Source organism: Tachyglossus aculeatus, chromosome 4 (genome assembly GCF_015852505.1).
Source record: "Tachyglossus aculeatus isolate mTacAcu1 chromosome 4, mTacAcu1.pri, whole genome shotgun sequence".
Classification (NCBI taxonomy): domain Eukaryota; kingdom Metazoa; phylum Chordata; class Mammalia; order Monotremata; family Tachyglossidae; genus Tachyglossus; species Tachyglossus aculeatus.
This window is the reverse complement of record NC_052069.1, coordinates 114,685,881-114,706,695: the sequence shown is the minus strand read 5'-3', so window position 1 is coordinate 114,706,695 and position 20,815 is coordinate 114,685,881. Positions and strand designations below refer to the sequence as shown.

The 20,815-nt window shown below is 48.7% G+C and overlaps 1 protein-coding gene across 1 annotated transcript in view; it reads left to right on the top strand.

The window, feature by feature from the left end:
* The first annotated feature begins 1,475 nt into the window (after window positions 1-1,475).
* Window positions 1,476-20,815, top strand: part of HMCN2 (hemicentin 2) — a 155,825-nt gene continuing 136,485 nt past the window's right edge. The window contains 8 exon segments of the mRNA XM_038745120.1: window positions 1,476-1,830; window positions 9,475-9,545; window positions 9,984-10,142; window positions 10,905-11,027; window positions 17,973-18,144; window positions 18,498-18,604; window positions 18,987-19,107; window positions 19,655-19,918. Coding sequence (XP_038601048.1) covers window positions 1,476-1,830; window positions 9,475-9,545; window positions 9,984-10,142; window positions 10,905-11,027; window positions 17,973-18,144; window positions 18,498-18,604; window positions 18,987-19,107; window positions 19,655-19,918 — 1,372 coding nt within the window.

Sequence of the window (20,815 nt, the reverse complement as noted above, 5' to 3'; positions counted from 1 at the left end):
GAACTACTGGAATAGATAAAAGCTAATCAGGTTGGGCACAGTCCCTGTCCCACATGGGGCTCACAGTTTAATTAGTTGGGAAAACCGGCATTTAATCCCCATTTTACAGATGAGGAAACTGAGGCACAGAAAAGTCAAGTGACTTGCCCCAGGTCACACAGAGGCAAGTGGCAGAACCAAGAATAGAACCCAGATTCTCTGACACTCAAGCCCGTGCTCTTTCAATTAGACCATGCAGATGCAATCACTTCCTTTGAGGATTTTACAACATAAGGGGAGAAAGACTTATAACTGGCAAATGTGACACAGTGAAGAGAAAGAGAACAGAGAGAGACAACAGATCCAAATAAATACGGAGACTACACACAAGTAGAAATGTTCCTGAGTGTCCAGGTAGCTGATGGGATGGGATGATTAGACAGGTGGGAGTCCAGTGTCTCACAGAGGGACTCCAGAAATAATACAGATCTTCCATTTAATCCTCCAAGCATCTCCTTGCGGTAGGGCAGGGAATTTGAGTTTTCATTCCCATTTTACCCCTAGGAAAACTGAGCCAGAGAAAGAAAGTGACTTCCCAGAAACAGACTGTGAAACCAATTTAGAGAGGCCGGGGGAATTAGCCTTGACTGACTGGGCCTGAGCTCTCCACCACCCACAGTCCTTTTGGGCACTGTCCAGATCAGTGGCTGGGGAGGAGAGCAGGAGTGAGAAGAGGGGGAAGCAGCGTAAGAAAACAGTACCCAAAGTCAGTAGTTCTACTTGGCCGGATCTCACAAATTCCTTTTTGCTCCCCTTTAAAGATGTGACGGTGGGGTTTAGGAAATGTTCCTTCCACTGGCATAGGGCAGGACGGTGTTCCCACTCTCCAGGATAGCCCCTTTAATAAGCAGTTGAGTTATTCCAGGTGCTTTCCTGCCTGGCCCACAGCTGCCTTGGGAGGCTGCTTTCCTACTGCTCTGGCCCTTAATCTCCCGCTCTTCCCTCCTTGGCTCCCTTTAGCTGTCAGCCCGGTGTCCTCCCCTAACCTCCCCCTATCGAGGAACGAGTGGAGAAGGGAAAGTTTGAGTCATGGGTGGGGAGGAAGGCGGGCGTGAAAGGGGAGGAGGGAGTCTTCTGACCCTGGATGGGGGTGGGTTTTAGGCCCTGCCTCCCGCCTCCCACCCAGCTCCTCACCAGGGGACTCTGCTGAAGAGTCCCTTTCCCACTTGCAGGAGTTGCAGCCCTGAGGTGGGGAAGTTGTCTGCTAGCTGAAGGAGTTGCCGGTGGTTGTTCTCTGCTAACAACTTGGCCGGCAGGGAGGGCGGGGGCCAAGGCTACTTTGGGTATCTTTTCAGGTGCAGGAAGGATGCCGGGAAGGGAATCCTGAGAGAACCGGGCTGGGGAGCTGAGAGCTCTGGGGAAGCAACCCTAGAAACTCTCTCCTCTCCACCACACCCCAGGAACAGCTGCAAAGTTCCCCCCTTCTCCCCTACCCAATGGGCCCGGGGAGCCAAATGGAGGGTGGGTTGGGTTTTGCAGAGTTCCCCTCAATAGCGATAGGTAGGTCTCATCCCCGCCATCCACTTCCCTCACCCCTCTCCAGAGCCATGAGCTCAAGGACACTGTTCCTGGGCTCGTTGCTGCTGCTGCTGCTGGCCCCCCAGAGCCTTGGGGAGCCCGAGTTGCCCCCAGCCGGGGCCGCCACCCTGGCTTTCGTCTTCGACGTGACCGGCTCCATGTGGGACGACCTGGTGCAGGTCGTCGAGGGTGCCACCAAGATCCTGGAGCGTAGCCTCAACCAGCGGAACCGGGCCATCGGCAATTACGTGCTGGTGCCTTTCCACGACCCAGGTACGTGCCCTTCGGCCTCCCCCATTAGAACTCCTCTCTGCCCCGCTTCGCTCAGCCAGGACCCCACTTCCTGCACTCGATGTGGGGACCTGTGTATTTCCAGCTGGCATCACAGGCCTCAACTGGGGTCTCCCTTTTCCCTCCTCCTGGACACCTTCACTTTTATATCTGGCTCATGTGATTGTGTAATTCTGGTGTGTAGTGATCCTACACTGCGGCTCCACTGAGAGGAAGAACCCAAGTATGAGCATTGTTGCCCTCAGCAAGTTCTACTTTGAAGTTAGCCACCCTTCTCATTCACCCACAATGCCCCCCGGCCTGGCCATTTTTTTCTGTTTCTTGAAGAAAAATGACTTTTTCCCTTTCCTCCAATGCTCTGTTCGCATGATCCAGGGGGTGGAGTTGGCAGTGTGAGGAGATGCCTGGGCAGCCTCAGAGGGCCTGTGGTATTCTGACAGGCAAAGCCTCCTGGGGACCAGTTCTGAGGTGGGAGCTTGATAAGATGGCCACTTGTCTGGTCTGGATAATGCCATGGACATTTCCATGCCTGGAATTTTTAATTTTAGTGTTCAACCTCCCTCAGTCTTGGCTCTGGCCACCAAGTTCCATGGCTCAGAAATGGCCCCCGGTGTTCACGGTGACCCGGGAAGGTAACCTGAGCAAAGGAGTGTTTGGTATTCTCAGCTGTGGTCAGTGGCCCCCCTAGATCATGAGGGGGAGGGCAGATGTCCAGATGGCATCCTGCCCCCATCCCTCACTTACCAAGCTGCCCAACATCCTCTGGTTGAGACTGAGACCAGGCAAAACTTTCAGGCTTGAGTAAGGCTGGAGGAGGCTAAATTGGAGCTGAACTCTCAAACCCTTCTGGGGGTTGGAGAAGAGGTTTGTCCAATGACTCAAGCACAGGGGATATCCCTTGGCATCTGTTGGCACAGTGCCTTTTTGAAAGGACAAATCAATAAGGCTTACATTGTGCCAGGTGGGCAGTTGGGTGAAATCTGTGGGGCAAAGAGTCTCAGCTTTCTGCCCTGAACTGTTGTGGGTTGACGTGCAGCTTAAATTAGAGTATCTCAAGCTCTACACATACCTCATCCTTCAACTCCATTTCAGAGACTCTCCTTTCCCCACTTCTGCAGTCGCCGGTCCATAACTTATGTACATGTCTGCACTTTATTGATATTAATATCTGTTTTCCCCTCTGGACTTTAAGCTCATTGCGGGCAGGGAACAGGTCTACCAACTCTGTGAAATTGTACTCTCCCAAGTGCTTAGAACAGTGCTCTGCACAAAGTAAATGCTCAATAAATACAATTGATTGATTTTTCCCAGGTCCCTGATCTTCCTTCTCTATCTCCCAAGCGCTCAGAATGTATTTCCCAGTCCTGTTCCTCACCCACTCTTCCTTCATGACATCTTTGGGCTCTGAGGCCTCACCCAATCTCACCACAATTCACAAGTTCTTCCTTCTTTCCCTTATGTTGGGGAAACTCTGTCCTGATACTACAGGTAAGTTGTTCATTGACCGCAATAAACTATTTGTAGGTCAAGTAGAATTTAGGATAGCCGCACTCTGAGTGTGTGTGTGAGTGTGCATGCTTATGAATGAATGGAGATTTATGAAGCTCTTAGGGAATTTCCTATGTGTTATTGATTTTATACAATCTCTTTTAATAAAATAAGGATGAGGAAGTCACCACTCCATGTAAGAAAATAATTCTTTGCATCTACTGGTTCCCAGGTCATCCCTCTTGGCTTTTCCAGTCACCCTTCCAGACCATAAACTTGTCGTGTTCAGGGAACATGTCTACCGACTCTGTTGTACTAGAGAAGCAGCGTGGCCTAGCATATAGAGCGCAAGCCTGGGAGTCATCGGGACCTAGGTTCTAATCCCGGCTTCGCCACTTGTCTGCTGTGTGACTTTGGGCAAGTCACTTCACTTCTCTGTGCCTCATCTGTAAAATGGGGATTAAGACTGTGAGCCCTAAGGGGAACAGGGACTGTGTACAACCCAATTATTTTGTATCTACACCAGCGCTCAGCAGAGTGTTTGGGCACATAGTAAGTGCTTAACAAATACCACTATTATTAATAATAATTAATAAGTGCTTAACAAATATCACTATTATTAATAATAATTAATAAGTGCTTAACAAATGCCACTATTATTAATAATAATTAATAGTAATAGTGGTATTTGTTAAGCACTTACTACTACTACTAATAATAATAATAATGGTAGTTGTTAAGCATTTACTATGTGCCAAGCACTCTGCTGAGCACTGGTGTAGATACAAGGTAATCAGGTTGTCTCACATGGGGCTCACAGTCTTAATCCCCATTTTACAGATGAGGTCACTGAGGCACAGAGAAGTTAAGTGACTTGCCCAAAGTCACAAAACTGACAAGCAGCGGAGTCGGGAATAGAACCCATAACCTCTGACTCTCAAGCCTGGGCTCTTTCCACTGAGCCACGCTGCTTTCTGCCAAAATGAAAGTGGTTGATGATTATGGTATTACTCTGCCAAGAGCTTGGTACGGTGTTCTGCACACAGTAAGCACTCAGTAAATAGGTTTGCAGTGTGGGGATGTTGCTGTTAAGACCAGCCAGTGACAAAGCTGCATCTAGCTAGAACAGTGCTAGCAGTGCTTAGAACAGTGCCCAGCGCTTAGAGCAGTGCTTTGCACATAGTAAGCACTTAATAAATGGCATTATTATTATTATTCTTATTATTATTAGCTAGACCAAATAGCATGTTGACTGAAAGCCCAGGAACCATATGGGTTTAGAGAATGAAAGGGGGAGAAGCAGGAAAATTCATTTAGACAGAGAAATAGGGCAAACACAAAGGAAAAATCATACGTCGGAGGGAAGCAAATGGAGGTAAAGGACCCAGGTGACACGTGGGGAGGAGGAATGCGTCTGAGGTCTGGAGTCCCCAAAATAGCCTGTGGCTCTCTTGCAGTGATGTGGTCTGCAGGGGTGTTTCTGTCTTTTGTAACTAAGTGAACAGCTGGTTTTCCCTTCACACAGCAGCTACTGCTAGGGTGAATGTGGGTTATTGAAGCAGCGTGGCTCAGTGGAAAAGAGCATGGGCTTTGGAGTCAGAGGTCATGGGTTCAAATTCTGCCTCTGCCAACTGTCAGCTGTGTGACTTTGGGCAAGTCACTTAACTTCTCTGTGCCTCGGTGACCTCATCTCTAAAATGGGGATGAAGACTGTGAGCCCCCCCATGGGACAACCTGATCACCTTGTAACCTCCCTAGCGCTTAGAACAGCGCTTTGCATATAGTATGCGCTTAATAAATGCCATCATCATTATTATTATTATGTGAGAAAAGGCGGATGGCTTGGCTGTATCAGGGAGTTGTGCAGTCAGAGTGCTGATGGACCAGGATGGGGTTGGGGGGTTCTTGGAAGAAAAACTCCGTTGGGCCTAGGAGTTGCTGCTTGTCCCAGGGCTTTGAAGTTCATGTCTGCCCAGGGGGTGGGATATGCAATGAGAGACCTCTGGATGAGTGACCTGGGATAAAGGTAGTTTCCACCTTGCTAAATAAGCCAGTCTGAAGGGGGTGGAGAGGCAAAGGTGTCCTGGAGTCCTGGGGAAGGCGATTTTTTAAAAATGGTATTTGTTAAGGGCTTACTATGTGCCAGGCACTGTTCTAATCACTGGGGTAGATACGAATTATTCAGATTGGACACTGCCCCCATCCCCCCAGCCCTAGCTCCTTCCCCTCCCCACAGCACTTGAATATATTTGTACAGATTTATTACTCTATTTATTTTACTTGTACATATTTACTATTCTATTTACTTTGTTAATGATGTGCATATAGCTATAATTTTATTTGTTCTGACGATTTTGGCACCTGTCTACATGTTTTGTTTTGTTGTCCATCTCCCCCTTCTAGACTGTGAGCCCGTTGTTGGGTAGGGACCGTCTCTATATGTTGCCGACTTGTTCTTCCCAAGCATTTAGTACAGTGCTCTACATACAGTAAGCACTCAGTAAATACGATTGAATGAATGAATGTCCAGCACAAGGGGTGGAGGGGCATAAGCAACCTGGAGTCTTGGAGAAGGGGACTTTTTTTTAAATTGATATTTGTTAAGGGCTTACTATGTGCTTACTATAAGCACATACTTCTCTGCTTACTATAAGCAGAGAAGCAGCGTGGCTCAGCGGAAAGAGTACGGGCTTTGGAGTCAGAGGTCCTGGGTTCTAATCCCAGCTCTGCCAATTTTCAGCTGTGTGACTTTGGGCAAGTCACTTCACTTCTCTGTGCCTCAGTTCCCTCATCTGTAAAATGGGGATTAAGACTGTGAGCCTCACGTGGGACAACCTGATCACCTTGTATCCCCCCAGTGCTTAGAACAGTGCTTTGCACATAGTAAGCGCTTAACAAATACCATCATCATCATTATTATTATTATAAGCACTGGGGTAGATACAAATTAAATCAGGATGGACACTGTCCAGCTCCCACATGGGGCTCACAAGTCCAATCCCCATTTTACAGAAGAGGGAACAGAGGCACAGAGAGTGAAGTGACTTGCTCAAGGTCTCACAGTAAAGTGGCAGAGCCTGGATTAGAACCCAGGTCCTTCTGATGCCCAGGCCCGTTCTCTATCCTCTAGACCAGGCTGCTTCTCCATGCTGCTGGCCAGAAGACGGTGGCTAGAGCTGTAGGGATTTGGGAGGGAAGAGGACATCTCTGAGGAGAGTCCTCCCGGCCTAGACAGCTTCACCATATGCTTACTGAATCATTTCAGTTCTCAGGATGCCTCACTCTTGCCTTGTCTATTGAGGAATTGGAAAGTCAATCATAAGGGTATTTGCTGGCAGGAGGCTTTCCCAGAAGGTATCCACGCCCGGGCTCAATGTCTCTGCTGTCGCCCCGCTCTGCAGCATTCAGGAAAACCCTTCCTGTGGGCAGACCAGAGAGCCAGCCTGAATGTTAATGGGATTCCCTGGGCCCCAGGCTTCCACGCCCCCACTATGAGGAATGGAGAAAGCACTCTGCTCTTCTGCCCACGCATTGACCGAATTGTTCTCGTCTCTACGAAGGGACAGGCTGGGAGGGAGCATGACGGTTTGCCCCAGGTTTTACTCTGAGTCAATGGTGAGGCCAAGAGTCAACCCCCGAACTCTCACTTCTGGCCCCTGGTTCAAATTCAAAGAAACTTAACTTCCTTGGATTTAGAAATCTGCTTTCCGCTAAAGAGGGGAACCTGTGTACGCTTGACCACCAAAAATAAATTTGAAAAGCAAATGTAAGTAGGTTTTTATTTCAATTAATGCCAATACATCTGCAGGCTTCAGATGAGGGAATTCAGTCATGAGATGGAAAAGATGGTTTATAGGTTCGAATAAACATTGCTGGGGCCTTCAAGTCAGGTTTCTTCCAGGATTTTAAAGGCAGGGTGTGGTTCATGTTCTTTGTCTAAACTCTGTCCTATTTTATGGTATTTGTTAAGTACTTATTATGTGCTAGGCACTGACCTAAGCATCGGGGTAGATACAAGGTAATCAGGTCAGACACAGTCCAGGTACGACAAAGCGCTCACAGTATTAATTCCCATTTTACAGATGAGATAACTGAGGCCCAAAGAAGTTAAGTGACTTGCCCAAGGTTACACAGCAGAAAAGTGGTAGAGTCAGGATTAGAACCCAAGTCTTTCTGGCTCCCAGGATGTATTCTATCCACTATGTCATGCTGTTTCTCTTGGCCCTTGAGTATTCTAGGCTCTTGAATACCTAGAAAATGAATAGAGCCTCTGGAAGCTTTGCTTTTGATTTTTCTAACATATCTTGGGGCTGTTAAAAGCCGGCACTGATTGTCAGGTTCATGCTTCGGTCTCTCTGGAGTTCAAAACATTAATGGAAATTTTCAAAAACATCTCTTAAGCCCTTCCGGAAGCTGGAGGCTTTTATCTGCATTTTCCAGGTGAAGAAATTGACTTGGTTAACCTTAAAGGCAGATCAGTGACTAGAATCCGGGTTTCCCAACTCCCGGTAAAATTAAGAACCCCCAAATCTGCCCTTAACACTGGACAAAACTGTTCTTCCTCCTTTCTAACTGCCCCAGATGTGACTTTTGACAGAAGAAAGAAGCAGCTTTTTCACTGCTTTTCAATCCTGTACTAAAGTGGTGGCATCGTGGAGGAATCTGGGGCAGAGGCTCGTGGGACGAGCAGGGGCTGAGAACATCTTTTCATTTTCTGTCTGGTGTCAAAGCCCAATTTTAGAGCAGCCAAGCGGGGAATTTATTTCCTTACAGTAACCCTCCAGCCAACCTCGGACCTCAATGGTAGCACAGATGAACTCATGCAGAGCAGTTAACTGCCGGAAATGAACAGATGGGCCCTCCAGGGGGGCACTGGTCACCACCATTTCACACCTGTTAGCTCTTGGCAGTGACTGTGGGCAGTGCCTCACTGGGCTGGGTTCCCAAGTGGACGTGCTCTTGGTTGCTGATGGAGCGCATCACTCAATCATTGGTATTTATTGAACGCTTACCATGTGCACAGCACTGTGCTAAACCCTAGAGAGAGTACACTAGAACCTACTGAGAGCTCACCTCCTCCAGGAGGCCTTCCCAGACTAAGCCCCCCTTTTCCTCTCCTCCTCCCCATCCCCCTGCCCTACCTCCTTCTCCTCCCCTCAGCACCTGTTTATATATTTGTACAGATTTATTACTCTATTTTACTTATATATATTTACTATTTATTTTGTTAATGATGTGCATAGAGCTTTAATTCTATTTGTTCTGACGATTTTGACACCTGCCTACATGTTTGGTTTGGTTGTCTGTCTCCCCCTTCTAGACTGTGAACCCATTGATGGGTAGGGACCGTCTCTATATGTTGCCGACTTGTACTTCCCAAGCGCTTAGTACAGTGCTCTGCACACAGTAAGCGCTCAGTAAATATGATTGAGTGAATGAACCCTCGGCCAGCTGCTTGCCGGAGCCAGGAGAAGTCTCCCTGTCTAGGATAAATGGTGGAAATGAACTTTCCCGGCTGTAGTTTGGGAAGCGGGTTTTTGGCCCAGGAGCCAGAACTGGACTGAGCTTCAGTGTGCCCTGAGGGTGCTGGGTCTCCTATTTAAACCCTGGAGGAGAGCTTGAGAGAAGGTCGGCCTGCAGCCAGGATCTTGCTTGTGGCCCTCTCTTGTTGTATTATACCCTCCCAAGCCGTTAGTACAGTGCTCTGCACACAGTAAGCACTCAATAAATACAATTGAAGGAATGAATGAATGAGCATTGATGGCAGTTACTGAGGCCACTCATGGCCCCCTATCCCACCCCATTTGGAGAAGCAGCATGGCATAGTGGATAGAGCGTGGGTTCTAATCCCGGCTCTGCCACTTGTCTGCTGGGTGACCATGGGCAAGTCACTTCACTTCTCTGGGCTTCAGTTACCTCACCTATTAAAATGGAGATTAAGACTGTGAGCACCGCATGAGACAGGAACTCCATCCGACCCGATTTGCTTGTATCCACCCCAGTGCTTAGTACAATGCCTGGCACATAGTAAGCGTTTAACAAATACCACAATTACAATCACAATTGTGATTGAAGTGAGCATTTCCCTTCGTCTGGGCTAGGCAGAGCAGATCTCTCCCATCCCGGTTTCTTTGGCAGACATTGGACCTGTGACGCTCACGTCCGATCCTCAGGTGTTCCAGCGAGAGCTGAGAGAACTCTATGTCCAGGTGAGTTTTTTCCATGTCCCCTCGAGACCCTCCTCTTCTCAAGGCAAGCCCTCCCTCCCCTTCGCATGACCCCGACCATGCTTAGAGAAGTAGCGTGGCTCAATGGAAAGAGCACGGGCTTGGGAGTCAGAGGTCATGGGTTCAAATCCTGGCTCTGCCAATTGTCAGCTGTGTGACTTTGGGCAAGTCACTTAACTTCTTTATGCATCAGTTACCTCATCTGTAAAATGGGGATTAAGACTGTGAGCCCCACGTGGGGCAACCTAATGACCTTGTATCCCCCCAGCGCATACGACAGTGCTTGGCACATAGTAAGTGCTTAACAAATGCCATTATCATCATCATTACCAGGTGGATCCCAATCCCATCCTACAGCCCCTCAAGTTCTGCTCCAATGGCTACAGTGTGAGTGGATTATCCCTCCTGTTTTCACTTCAGGGTGGAGGAGACTGTCCAGAGATGAGCATGGGCGCCATCAAGGTGGCAGTGGAAATCTCCAACCCTGGCTCCTTCATCTATGTGTTCTCTGATGCCCGGGCGAAGGACCACCATCAGAAGCAGGAGGTGCTGCGCCTGCTTCAGCGCAAACAGTCTCAGGTGAGCCCTACAGCCGCCGCCTTCCAGGCAGGCTTCTGGGGGTGTCCATCCTGCTGTGTGTCGGGGTTGCAGGGAGGAGGAGGAGGCCGGGGGAAGGTAACGGGTTCCTGTAACATGGACCAGTGGCTCTCCATCAGCTGCTCCCTGACTCCTTGGAGATACCAGGTGAGAGAATGCATGCAAATCTGCAGCACCCGCACTGCCTGGGAAAGATGCATGCAAGCTGCCAGTTTCCTTTCTTAGACAATCTTTGGCCCAGCCCTACCATTGCACAGGCCCGCCAGCACGCAGAAACTGGCCCCGGCCCCATCCAAGATTGTTCTCATCTGCCTCGGCGCCCTGCCAGCCAGGGCAGTTCCCATCCCTCAGTGGAGACAGTCATTTTTGATAGAGACCACACCACCCCTACTCCTTTTACACCATGTCAAGGCTTGTGCAATTCATCTTCTTCCTGGCATCGGGCTGCTTTTCTTACTTAAGCCTCAGATGTTATTTTTCCCATTGTCTCAAGTTCTGGAAGCGTTGAGCGTTTGGGACCCTGTCCAGTTTCTGTGACATCCTGGCCGGGCGCCGGGACTCCCTGGTGTTCGCTTGACGGGGGAGACCGCATCTCTCGTGGGTCCGGTCGATCGGAGATCCATCGGGGTCTGGGGTCTTATGAAACCACGGGGCGAGGGGCTCACGCCGCTTTCTCCAAGAGCAGAATGGCCCCCAGGAGCAGAAGGGAGAGGCCCCGGCCCACGCTGTGCTTCCCTCCCTCAGGTGGTGTTCGTCCTCACGGGTGACTGTGGCGATCGCTCTCACCCGGGGTACCTGGCCTATGAGGAGATAGCTGCTACCAGCTCCGGACAGGTGTTCCACCTGGATAAACAGCAGGTGAACGAGGTGAGTCCAATAGGAGAAGGCCTGGTTAGCTTATCTTCCCTGGATTTTAAGAAGAATGTTTCCTCGACTACCCCAATCAGCCCTGGAGGGAAAAAAGCTACCCTTAGGGGAGGAAGAGGTAGCCTGTCCCGTGGCATGGAGGAAATGGAAATGTCCTGTGATTTCTGATGGCACCTGCTGCTGAGAGAATAATAATAATGATGGTATTTATTAAGCACTTACTATGTGCAAAGCACTGTTCTAAGCGCTGGAACAGGGCAGTGCATTCAGTGTTGTGTATGTGTGGGGGGGACAGGTGTGTATGTGTGAGTGAGAGAGAGAGAGAGAGAGAGTGAGAATTCATGGCAAGTGGGGTTTGGAGTTGAGTCTACATGTTTTTTTCATGGTATTAGTTGAGCACCTACTCTGTGCCAGGCACTGGGGTAAATGTTAGCTAATCAGGTTGGACACAGTCCATGTCCCACATGAGGCTCACAGTTTTAATCCCCATTTTAAGATGAGGTAACTGAGGTCCAGAGAAGAGAAGCGACTTGCCCAAAGTCACACAGCCGACAAGTGGCAGAGCCAGGATTAGAACTTAAACCAGTCTGACTCCCAGAACTGTGCTCTACCCACTAGGCCAAGCTCTTCACTCCTTTTTTGAGCAGGTGAATTTTCTAGTTATCTGCAATAGGAATTCGTTTTTGACTTCCAGTCTTCTCTGGGGCTGAAACCGAAATTAGATCAGAGCCCCCAAATGACAGCAGTAATTAACTAGGATCCCAAATGGAGTGACGTTTGCTAAGAAGGATGCCCTGTGAATGTCACACGTTCTTTAACACATTTTAACACACATTTAACGTGTGACATTGCCCATCCACCAAGCTAGCTCTCTTCCTCCCTTCAAGGCCCTACTGAGAGCTCACCTCCTCCAGGAGGCCTTCCCAGACTGAGCCCCTTCCTTCCTCTCCCCCTCGCCCCCCTCTCCATCCCCCCCATCTTACCTCCTTCCCTTCCCCACAGCACCTGTATATATGGATATATGTTTGTACATATTTATTACTCTATTTATTTATTTTACTTGTACATATCTATTCTACTTATTTTATTTTCTTAGTATGTTTGGTCTTGTTCTCTGTCTCCCCCTTTTAGACTGTGAGCTCACTGTTGGGTAGGGACTGTCTCTATATGTTGCCAACTTGTACTTCCCAAGCGCTTAGTACAGTGCTCTGCACACAGTAAGCGCTCAATAAATACGATTGATTGATTGATTGATTGATTTAAAAACCACAAATGGAGAGAGGAAATAAGAGAAGATCTTGGCCTTGTGTAGACGGGGCCCTGGAGTGGTAAAGAGAGGTAAGATCCTGTAGCATCTCCCTGGAATTGGAAACACTGCTGATGTCAGGCTTGTGGGATCCTAAAGACTTCCTTGGTTTCTGGGAGCTTACTTGGATATAAGCCCTCTGAGGGCTATGCCTAATTCCCATCTACTGCACTTTCCAACATTTAGCACCTTTTCCCAGTGCTTATTGCAGTGCTCTGTGCCCAGTAAGTGCTCAATAAATACTGTTGCTACTATTACTACTACTATGACTAAACAGTTATAGTAGAAGCAGCATGGCTCAGTGGGAGAAGCAGCGTGGCTCAGTAGAAACAGCACGGGCTTTGAAGTCAGAGGTCTTGGGTTCAAATTCCGGCTCTGCCAATTGTCAACTGTGTGACTTTGGGCAAGTCACTTAACTTCTCTGTGCCTCAGTTACCTCATCTGTAAAATGGGGATTAAGACTGTGAGCCCCACGTGGGGCAATCTGATCACCTTGTATCTCCCTCAGCGCTTAGAACAGTGCTTGATGCATAGTAAGCACTTAATAAATGCCATTATTACTATTATGACTAGAGTTTTGCCTTAGGGAGAAGGGGGATGGCACACAGAGGAACATCTTTACATCAGTCAGTCAGTGGTATTTCTCTAGTGCTTACTGGGTGTAGATCACTGCACTAAAAACTTGGAAAAACACAATTCAAAAGAATAATCTAACAAGGAGTTTACAGACTAGACTGGGAGACATCCATTAAAATAGATTACAGATGGATATGTACATGAGTGCTGTGGGGCTAGAGGAGGGTTAAATAGCAAATTGCTTAAGGGGAACAGATCCAGGTGAATAGGTGATGTAGAAGGGAGGGCTGAGGGAAATGAGAGCTTTGCTTGGGAAGGCCTCTTAGAGGAGATGTGATTTTAGTAGGGCTTTGAAGAGGAGGAGAGGAGTGGTCTGGTGGATAGGAAGGGGGAAGGAGTTCCAAGCCAGAGAGAGGATGTGGAAGAAGGATCAGAGGCGAGAAAGATGACATTAAGAATGGTGAGAAGGTGGTGATAGAGTCAAGTATGCAGGTTGGGTTCTAGTAAGAGATCTGGGTGACAAGGAAGGAGGGGGAGGGCAAAGTGAGTGCTTTGAGAAGCAGCATGGACTAACGAATAGAACACGGACTGGAAGTCAGAGGGAACTGGGTTCTAATCCCAGCTCTGCCACTTGTCTGCTATGGAACCCTGAGCAAGTCACTTAACTTTTCTGTGCCTCAGTTACTTCATCTGTAAAATGGGGATTACAACTGTGAGCCCCATTTGGGACAGGGACTGTGTCCAACCTGATTCCCTACCCCGGCACTCAGAACAGTGCCTGGCATGTAGAAAATGCTTAACGAATACCATAAAAAAATCCAATTATAAGGAGTTTCAGTTTGAAGCAGTTACGGTTCGGCTACCATTGGAGACTTTTGAGGAGAGGGGAGATGGGGACTGAGCCTTTTTTTAGAAAAATGATCTGTGCAGCAGAGTGTGGCCTGGAGAGGAGAAAGACAAGAAGCAGAGAGGTCAGTGAGAAGGCTGATACAGTAGTCAAGGCAGGATAATGTAAGTTTGGTTGGAGAGGAAGGGCTAAAACAATACAGCTGATAGACAAGATTCTATCAAACTCAAACTCAGAGAATTTTCCTGGATGTGCTGCTTAACTTATCCAAAACTAAAGTCCTTATCTTCCCACCTAAACCTTGTCCTCCTGTCTTTCCCATCACTATAGATAAAACCACTATCCTCCCTATCTCACAAGCCTGTAACCTTGGCATTGTCCTCAACCCATCTCATTCCACCCACATATCAGTCTGTCACCAAATCCTGTCGGTTCTACCTTCACAGTATTGCTAAAATCCATCCTTTCCTATCCATCTTTGCTGATCCAAATAACTTATTGTATCCCTCCTTGACTATTGTATCTGCCTCCTCGCTGACCTCCCTGCCTCCTGTCTCTCCCCACTCCAGTCCTCTCCGCTGCATGGATCATTTATTATCAAAAATGTTCAGTCCATGTCTCCCCACCTCTCAAGAATCTCGAATGGCTGCCTTCCACCTCTGCATCAAATATCTTTATCAAACTCTTTATCATAGGTGTTAAAGCACTCAATCAGCTCTCTCCTCTTGTCCCACCTCACTGATCTCCTCCAGCGCTTAGAACAGTGCTCAGTGCTTAGAACAGTGCTTTGCACATAGTAAGTTCTTAATAAATGCCATTACTATTATTATTACTACACTCCAGCTGGCACACTCCGCTCCTCTAATACCAGCTCAGTTCCTGTGCCCCAATTTTGTCTATCTCACCACCCAACCCCTTTCCCACATCCTCCCCCTCAGTATATGCCAGCTCACCAATTCACTCCACCTTTATTACATTATTAAGGTCACATCTCCTCCAGAAGCCATTTCTGATTGTCATCTTTTCCCCAGCTCCCTCTCCCATCTGCATCGTCTATGTGCTTACGTCTGTGATCTCTGGACATTTGACACTCGCCTCAGCCCCATAGCACTTATGTACATATCTTTAGATTACTAATTAAATTAAATTAAAATTACTAATTAAATTATATTAAAATTACTTATTTATTCATGTTAACGTCTCCTCCTCTAGATTGTAAGCTAATTATGGGCAGGGAATGTGTCTGCCAATTCTGTTTTATGGCACTCTCCCAAGCAGCGTGGCTCAGTGGAAAGAATCACTGACTTTGGAGTCAGAGGTCATGGGTTCAAACCCCGGCTCTGCCAATTGTCAGCTTTGTGACTTTGGGCAGGTCATTTCACTTCTCTGTGCCTCAGTTATCTCATCTGCAAAATGGGGATTAAAGCTGTGAGCCCCACGTGGGACAACCTGATCACCTTGTAACCTCCCCAGCGCTTAGAACAGTGCTTTGCACATAGTAAGCGCTTAATAAATGCTATCATTACTATTATTATTTAGTACAGTGCACTGCACATAGTAAGCGCTCAATAAATACCACTGATTGATTGATTGATTACAATCTTAACAGGATCAGGTAGGCTGGAGTCACCACCGGGACCAAACAACTCTGGTTTTCGACAGGGTTCAGAAATTTTTCTTCTCTTTCTGGAAACACTTCCTTCATAGCTCATTTGGGGTAGACTGGAGAGTGTTGCTCTATCAGAGGATCCAGGCTATCCCAGAAACTTAGCAATATTTGACCCGTGGGGGTGCGGCTGGGGCCCTTTTTGGCATTAACCCTTTTGGGGGCCCTAAATCCTGGCAGGTAGAGAGAATTCGGAAGCCAAAAGTGGCTGAGAGTTTTCATATGGTCCATATGGTGTCCCTGGTCCTCCTGATCTCACCCTTAGGCTTTCCCAATGGCCACCATGGTCAGCTCAGGAAAGCCACCTGGTAGAGATTTTTCTGGTTGTCAAGGGACAAATTGCCGAGACCTCCCAGCTTGTCTGTCATGTGAGGTCTGAGAAGCTACTTTGTTCCATCACTCTGGATGCCTCCATCCACTTCCCTTAACCTCTTCTCCAGCCCTTATTTCCGAACTCCCTAAGGCAAGCTGCAGAATAATCATTTAAGCTGAATGGGAGCCATCTGGCGGCAATGATCACATCAAATTCCCTAAATCCTTTTATATTAGCAAATTCTTATGTTTGATGGGTTCCCCCAAAGCATCCTGCTTCTTCCCATGGCTAGCCCTCTCTTTCTTCCGCCCATCTTCACATCTGGAAGGCATCGGGAGAGGACAGAGTAAATATTTAGTTTTATTAAAAAAACTTCTTTCCCCTCTATGCTCTCTGGACCTCCATGCAAGGTTCTGGACATCAGTGTATTTTTGTGTTTCTTACATTGGTGCTTAAGAACAATGTAAATGTTGGTCTGGAATTTCCCTTGGTAGGCTCCATTGACTAAAGTCCACCCTGTTTCCCTGGAAGAGTTTAACCTGCATTACAAGATACAAGACTCCTCTCCCCCCCCCCCCCCCCCCCCCCCGCATCCCACCTTGGGCTGCCAGCCACTCCCACGAGTAAATCTTTATCCTCAAAAAGTACCCAATTTGCCTGAAATAACATGCTTGCAATTACCCCTAAATAGCTTGCGTTCTTACGGTACACACAGCTTGTCGGGGCTCACAGTTATTTCTGTTTGTGTCCCATGATAGTCACCTGCTCTGAAACTGAATCCCAGAAGTGCATCCATTAAGGCAGTCAGATAATATAATAATAACAATGATGGCATTTATTAAGCACTTACTATGTGGAAAGCACGGTTCTAAGCACTGGGGAGATTACAAAGGGATCAGGTTGTCCCACTGGGGGGCTCAGAGTCTTAATCCCATTTTACAGATGAGGGAACTGAGGCACAGAGAAGTTAAGTGTCTTGCCCAAAGTCACACCACTGACAACTGGTCATGGAGGCGAGAAAAAACAATGGGGGATGGACAGGTGTTGGAAAGTGAAAACAACTAATGAGAGAAGTAGAAAGACTGAAACAGCCCTGATCCTCTCTCAGAACTTAGTCTGCAGTTGACAGCTTCCCTGTTATCCCATTCCCCTTCTCCAGCTGGTCTATCCAGACCCTGAGGCTCAGCTGGCCCTGTCAGAAGCCAAGAGCTTCCTTTTTCCTCTCCCTCTGTAACTAGCTCCCTGGTTTCAAGAGGACGGTGGCCACTGACAGACCCTGGAGGAAGGGCTATTAATCAATCAATGATATTTACTGAGTGCTTACTACGTATAGAGCGCTGTACTAAGTGCTTGGGAAAATACATGCAACACAATTGGTAGACACATTCCCTGCCCACAGGCATGAGTGTCAGTGTAATAATAATGATGGCATTTATTATGCGCTTACTATGTGCAAAGCACTGTTCTAAGTGCTGGGGAGGTTACAAGGTAATCAGGTTGTCCCACGGGGGGCCCGCAGTCTTAATCCCCATTTTACAGATGAGGTAACTGAGGCCCAGAGAAGGGAAGTGACTTGCCCAAAGTGACTTGCCCAAAGTCACACAGCTGACAAGTGGTGGAGCCAGGATTTGAACCCATGACCTCTGACTCCAAAGCCCGTGCTCTTTCCACTGAGCCAAGCTGCTTCTCTTAGTTGGTAGATCACAGGCTTGGGAGTCAGAAGGTCATGGATATTAAACCTAGCTCTTCCACTTATCTGCTGTGTGGTCTTGGGAAAGTCACTTCACTTCCCTGTATCTCAGTTACCTCATCTGTAAAATGGGGATTTAAACTGTAAGCCTCGTATGTGACAGGGACTCTGTCCAACCTGATTAGCTTGTATTTACCCCAGTGCTTAGTATAGTACCTGACATAGAGTAAGTGCTTAACAAATACCACAGTTATTATTGTTATTATTATTATTATTATGAGGACCTGGTTTCTAATCCTGCATCCACCACTTGTCTGCTGTGTGATCTTGGGCAAGACATTTAGTTTTCCCGGGCCTCAGTTCCTGTAAAATAAGGAAAGTGGGACAAAGACTGTGTCCTACCTGATTAACTTGTATCAACCCCAGTGCTTTGTACAATTCCTGGCACATAGTAAGTACTTAACAAACACCATAATAAAAAAAAGCAAACAAAAGAAGCTTACATTGCCCTCCATGCATTTTTTTTTCCTTCCCTCTTCCCCTCCAGGTTCTGAAGTGGGTAGAGGAAGCGGTTCAGGCCTCCAAAGTCCACCTGCTCTCTACTGACCATGACCACGAAGGAGAGCACACCTGGAGGCTCCCCTTTGACCCCAGCCTGAAGGAGGTCACCATCTCCCTGAGCGGGCCTGGCCCTGAAATCGAAGTGAGAGACCCATTAGGTACCCGCCCCTGGGCGAACAGACCGTCACCGTTCCTTCACCTTAGTTCAGGGTGGCCATGCTGTATTTTGCCCAGTGAACCTACTGTTGGGCAGAGGATGAAGGGAATCCAGAAGGGGAATCTGGAGACAGAGAACCTCAGAGGGATTAGTCAGTGGCATCCGTATTTCCAGCTGTTGCGTTAGCTACAAGCTCTGGCGTGGGTGTCTGTGGGGTGATGAGAGGAGAGAAGGCCTGGGGGGCGGTCAGAGAAGTTGGGTGGATTGGCCACATCCTGGCTACTTCCCAGAGAGTAGAGTGAGGGGCAGGGAGCAGGGGGGAGGGGCGTTCTCACCTTGTAGGTGCCTCTGCAGGAAGGATCATTCAGAAGGATGAGGGGTTGAAGTTGCTTCTCAACATTCCCGACTCGGCCAAGGTGGTGGCAGTCAAGCCCCAGACTCCAGGCCTGTGGTCCGTCAAGGTAGGAGGGAGAGGCAGGAGCTGGTGGGAGGAAGGATGAGCCACACTCACACTTTGCAGTGGCTTGGGGATTCCCTTCTGTCCTCATATCACCCAGGGGCACGGCTGAATGAGATCTCAGATATGATAAAAAGTAGTTGCCCTGTAGGACAATCTGGGTCGCTGTTCGGCAGGGGAGGGGGTACTTTGAGATCAATTAGCACTATGATGGACTAATGCCCATCTTTTATGTGGCTTTCCAGCTTATTCTCAGAATTCCTCTGCCCCAGGTCTCCTCACCATTAAGGCTCTGGGCTGCCTGGACTATGGCAGACGGACTTGTCCCTGGGAAAGTGCAGGGCCGTTGGCGACCCAGGGATTGGGGGTGGGGTCTGCCGCTCCAGGTTTACAGCAGCGGCCGCCACTCGGTGAGGATCACCGGAGTCAGTAGCATCGATTTCCGAGCCGGCTTCTCTACCCAGCCCTCGCTGGACCTGAACCAAATCATCGAGTGGCCCCTACAAGGTGCGACACAGAGGAGGAGGCCGAACTGAGTGGACCTCAGCAGAGGGAAGAGGAAAAAGGAGGGAGGGAGTGATCCATTCTAGGCCTCACTGCATTCACGGAGCTGTTCTTAACTGGAAACTCTTGGTGTTTCTGGCTTTGGGAAACTGGAAGCAGAAGGCTTAGTGGTGGCTGACAAAAGGGTTTGTACTTTACATCCTGGACTTGCCCAAAACAGGCCAATGGTTGGGTCCATGGGAGAGTCTCTCTCTATAATAATAATGATGATGATGGTATTTGTTAAGCGCTTACTATGTGCCAAGCACTATATACCAAGTGGGTAATCTGAGGTCCATCATCAACAGCATTGACTGACCACCTACTAGGTGCAGAGCACCATACTGAGTGCTTACGAACATGTAACAGAATGAATAGACCCATAACCTTTTCTGAGCAGCTCTCGGGTGGAATTCCCCGAGGAGTCAGAAAGCTCTCCCTGGGGCGGACAGCCCAGTCCCCTTCCATGGCTCTTTCCAAGTAGCAGCGAGCCTCCCTCCTCTCTTCGCAGGGGTGCCGATCTCGCTGGTGATCAACTCCACCGGGCTGTTGCCCCCGGGTCACCTGGACTCTGTGGAGCTGTCCCACAGCTCCGGCCGGCCCCTCCTATCCCTGCCGACACGGCTCCTCTCCAACAGCTCCTCTGGCCAGCTGTGGGGGGGTCCCCCATTTCAGGCCCCCAGAGAACGCTTCTACCTGAAAGTGAAGGGTGAAGACCAGGACGGCAACCCCCTGCACCGGGTCTCTGGCGTGGCCTACACAGGTGTGGTCCCAGGTGAGTGGTTATGTCCCATCCCATCATTGCCCACCCCAGTGGGTTCGGAGCTGGAGAGTGGGGTGAGGGATGAGATTCAGACCCTTCCCAGCCTCCTGCACTGTAGATATGCATGCGATCTCAGACTCTCTGGTCCACATGATTTGGAGCAGGGTTGGAGCTGGGCAGGTTTCTCCACTAGGGAGAGGTTTCCCCTGCTCTACCCTTGACGAAAGTCTGAAAGACCAGGCAGGTGGTCAGGCTGGGAAGAACTTCAGAGAGGCCATGGGGTGGAAGAAGCAGAGTGGGTGGGAGAGAAGAGGCCTCCGTGGTCCCTAGGCAGAAGGGTCACAGCTCCTCCAGCTTGGACTCTTCCCTCATTGCTCCCAAAGCCGTATCTGGTCTGTGAGCTTCTTCGGCACAGCTGCTAGCCTGAGTTTCGGGAAGCGCGTCAAGGGGGAGATTAAGCAATTCAGTGGGGCCTTTTCTGTTCTTTTGGAGAACCCCAAGCCCTGGCAATCAGTGCCAGCTTCTTCTCTCCTCTGCACTTTGTGAGTCTGAGCAAACAGACTTTATGGTCGGTTTGGGAGGCTAGGGCCAGGGAAAGGGGCTGGAAGGCCAGGAACGTGATGGAGGAACTTTGTCTAGAGATGAGGCCGGGACAGAGGGAGTCAAAAGTTCCTCTCTTCCAATTTTCCCCTTGACCCCCTCCAATCTGGCTTCCATCCCCTTCATTATCCAGAAACCACCCTCTTAGAGGTCACAAATGATCTCTACATCCAATAGCCTCTATTCCATCATTTCCTCAATCTCTCAGCTGCCTTTGATCTTGTCGACCACCCCTTTCTCCTGGAAACATTATCCAACCTTGGCTTCACTGACACTGTACTCTCCTGGTTCTCCACCTGTATCTCTGGA